The sequence below is a fragment of the Vollenhovia emeryi genome, unplaced genomic scaffold (genome assembly GCF_000949405.1).
Source record: "Vollenhovia emeryi isolate VEMERY1.0 unplaced genomic scaffold, V.emery_V1.0 DF939256.1, whole genome shotgun sequence".
Lineage (NCBI taxonomy): Eukaryota > Metazoa > Arthropoda > Insecta > Hymenoptera > Formicidae > Vollenhovia > Vollenhovia emeryi.
The window spans coordinates 1-2,005 of NW_011967110.1; the positions used below are offsets into that span (position 1 = coordinate 1).

The window sequence follows — 2,005 nt, forward strand, 5'->3', positions numbered from 1 at the left end:
GACCCATATATATAACAAATATATATGTAAATTGTGAGAAATAAAGGTTCCTTCGTTTTAACTTTAAATAGACTATATCTCCGTGAAATTATCCGTCGCCGCCATCTTACATGCCTCATCCGTGTCAATAGACATTTCATTCCTCTCACCCTTTGTACTTCAACCCCGCAGTATTGCGCTCTGTCCAGATATTTATTACGTCCATGGTTTGCACTCTCAGTCTACTAATTTGTAAACAAAAACAACCGCGTAAGTTTTGATTTTGATACAAGCCTAGAACTTTGACGATCCGAATAAGGGATTTAATATTCTGGAAGGGACGTACACAAAGGATAATTTTTGCCAGCTCTATCGCAAAACAAACGAGAGTTAGGTTAGGTTAAGTTTAGGTTATATTAGTTTAGTACTGAATTAAATCTTTGACATTCGACCTTTTTCCCCTTCGCAATTTTATAGTAATACTTTTTTTGTTGTACAATGACACGTACATGCATCTGCTGTAATCACCGCATGAGCAAAGACGTTTTGCTGTCGGATGTATCGCTTTTCGGGTAAGTATTTTTATACAATAAACACCGTGTTTTTATTCATTTCGCAATTCATTTAAGGTTTCCAAAGTCGGACGATTTACTGAAGAGATGGTCGCTCGCAATTGGCACGGAGAAAAAGATCACTGGATCGTCCCAAATATGTTCGCGCCACTTTAAGGAAAACGACTTTAAGTACAGTTTAGTTGGAAGCAAACGCTATTTGAAACACGATGCGATACCGTCCCTTTATTTAAACGAGGAGAACACTGTTTCGAACAATCAAAGCGCGATCATTAAGGAAAACCAGTCAACGAACACTGTAGTTGAATCTAGCGAGAGAGCTCCTGAGAACGAAGCTTTAAATGTTATAGAATCACGTATAGAAGTTAAAAGAGATGACAAACTGTCCGAAAAGTAAGATGTACTTAAAATATGCTTTAGTATTTGTAAAAGGAAACGGAAAATGCTAATGAAATAATTAACTTTTTATAGTATATCGCTCGCTCAAGCAGGTCCAAGCGATCCAGAGAAGAAACGCAAGAAGTATTTATACGATGTCCGATGGGAGGAGATTTCCACATCGTCGGTGCAAGCTAAAATTTACTGGGAAGTGGCGATCAAAAAGATCATGCGGCAAAAAGTGCTTCTAAGAACCTTGCGACAGAAACTCAGGAGATTAAAGAAACAAATATTAGACTTTCAAACTTTGGTAAAAAATAAAAGGATTACAGATACCTAATATAAAATGTGTTAGAAGATTTTGTAAATTGTACAAATGCCAAAAATTTTTATGTACAGGGATAATGTGATTATGTTTGATACAAATATATTTGGTTCGATATGATAAATGTTATCGAATAAGTGCAGTACGAGAGGAGAAGAGAAAGGAGGTATATCAAGACTTTTCGAAGAAAGTATCAAATCTGTCTGTGCCGAAACAGTCATCGCTAAAATCACTAAATTCCTAGAGATACATAGACATTTTTATTTAATATGTATGTTCGTTAAATGTATAATTACTTAAATATTTCTAATTAATATCTAACGAATGGAAAGAAAATAGTAACATCAAGTTTGGTTGACCGTATCTGGCAATTTTTATGTTTAAGCATTGCGATGCTTAAACGGTCAATCAAATTTGATGTTAATTATTGCTGGCGATCTTGAAGATTTTTCCTGTTAGGAAAAAAATAGGATCAGAATTACGTCCCCATGGTAAACATGGTTACAATCATTATGAATCTTGATATTTAGATTTCATCACTTCCTACTAGATGGCTCAGGAGACGTTTTATCGGTTTCTCATATAGTGACATGTGAGTCAAGAAGCACTCGCGAGAAAGAGTTTATTACTCTGTAAACATAAAATCACAATAAATTAATGCATAATAGTAACTTTGTCGAGAATGGTAAAAAGAAAATGCGGGTATTATTTTACTTAAAACAAAAAATTGCGATTTTTTCTTACATAACAA

At 34.6% G+C, this 2,005-nt stretch overlaps 1 protein-coding gene across 4 annotated transcripts; it reads left to right on the forward strand.

Moving 5' to 3' along the window:
- The first annotated feature begins 21 nt into the window (after positions 1 to 21).
- Positions 22 to 2,005, forward strand: LOC105559724 (THAP domain-containing protein 3-like). Of its 4 annotated transcripts, none has more exons than XM_012008235.1 (4): positions 22 to 373; positions 457 to 551; positions 609 to 944; positions 1,023 to 2,005. In XM_012008235.1, exons 2-4 carry the CDS (start codon positions 478 to 480, stop codon positions 1,267 to 1,269), a joined length of 657 nt encoding a protein of 218 aa, XP_011863625.1. In that variant the 5' UTR covers positions 22 to 373; positions 457 to 477; the 3' UTR covers positions 1,270 to 2,005. The 4 variants fall into 4 exon arrangements, with proteins under 4 accessions (XP_011863625.1, XP_011863626.1, XP_011863627.1 ...); XM_012008236.1 differs by having other exon boundaries at positions 22 to 249; XM_012008237.1 differs by having other exon boundaries at positions 23 to 551; positions 1,023 to 1,239; positions 1,329 to 2,005.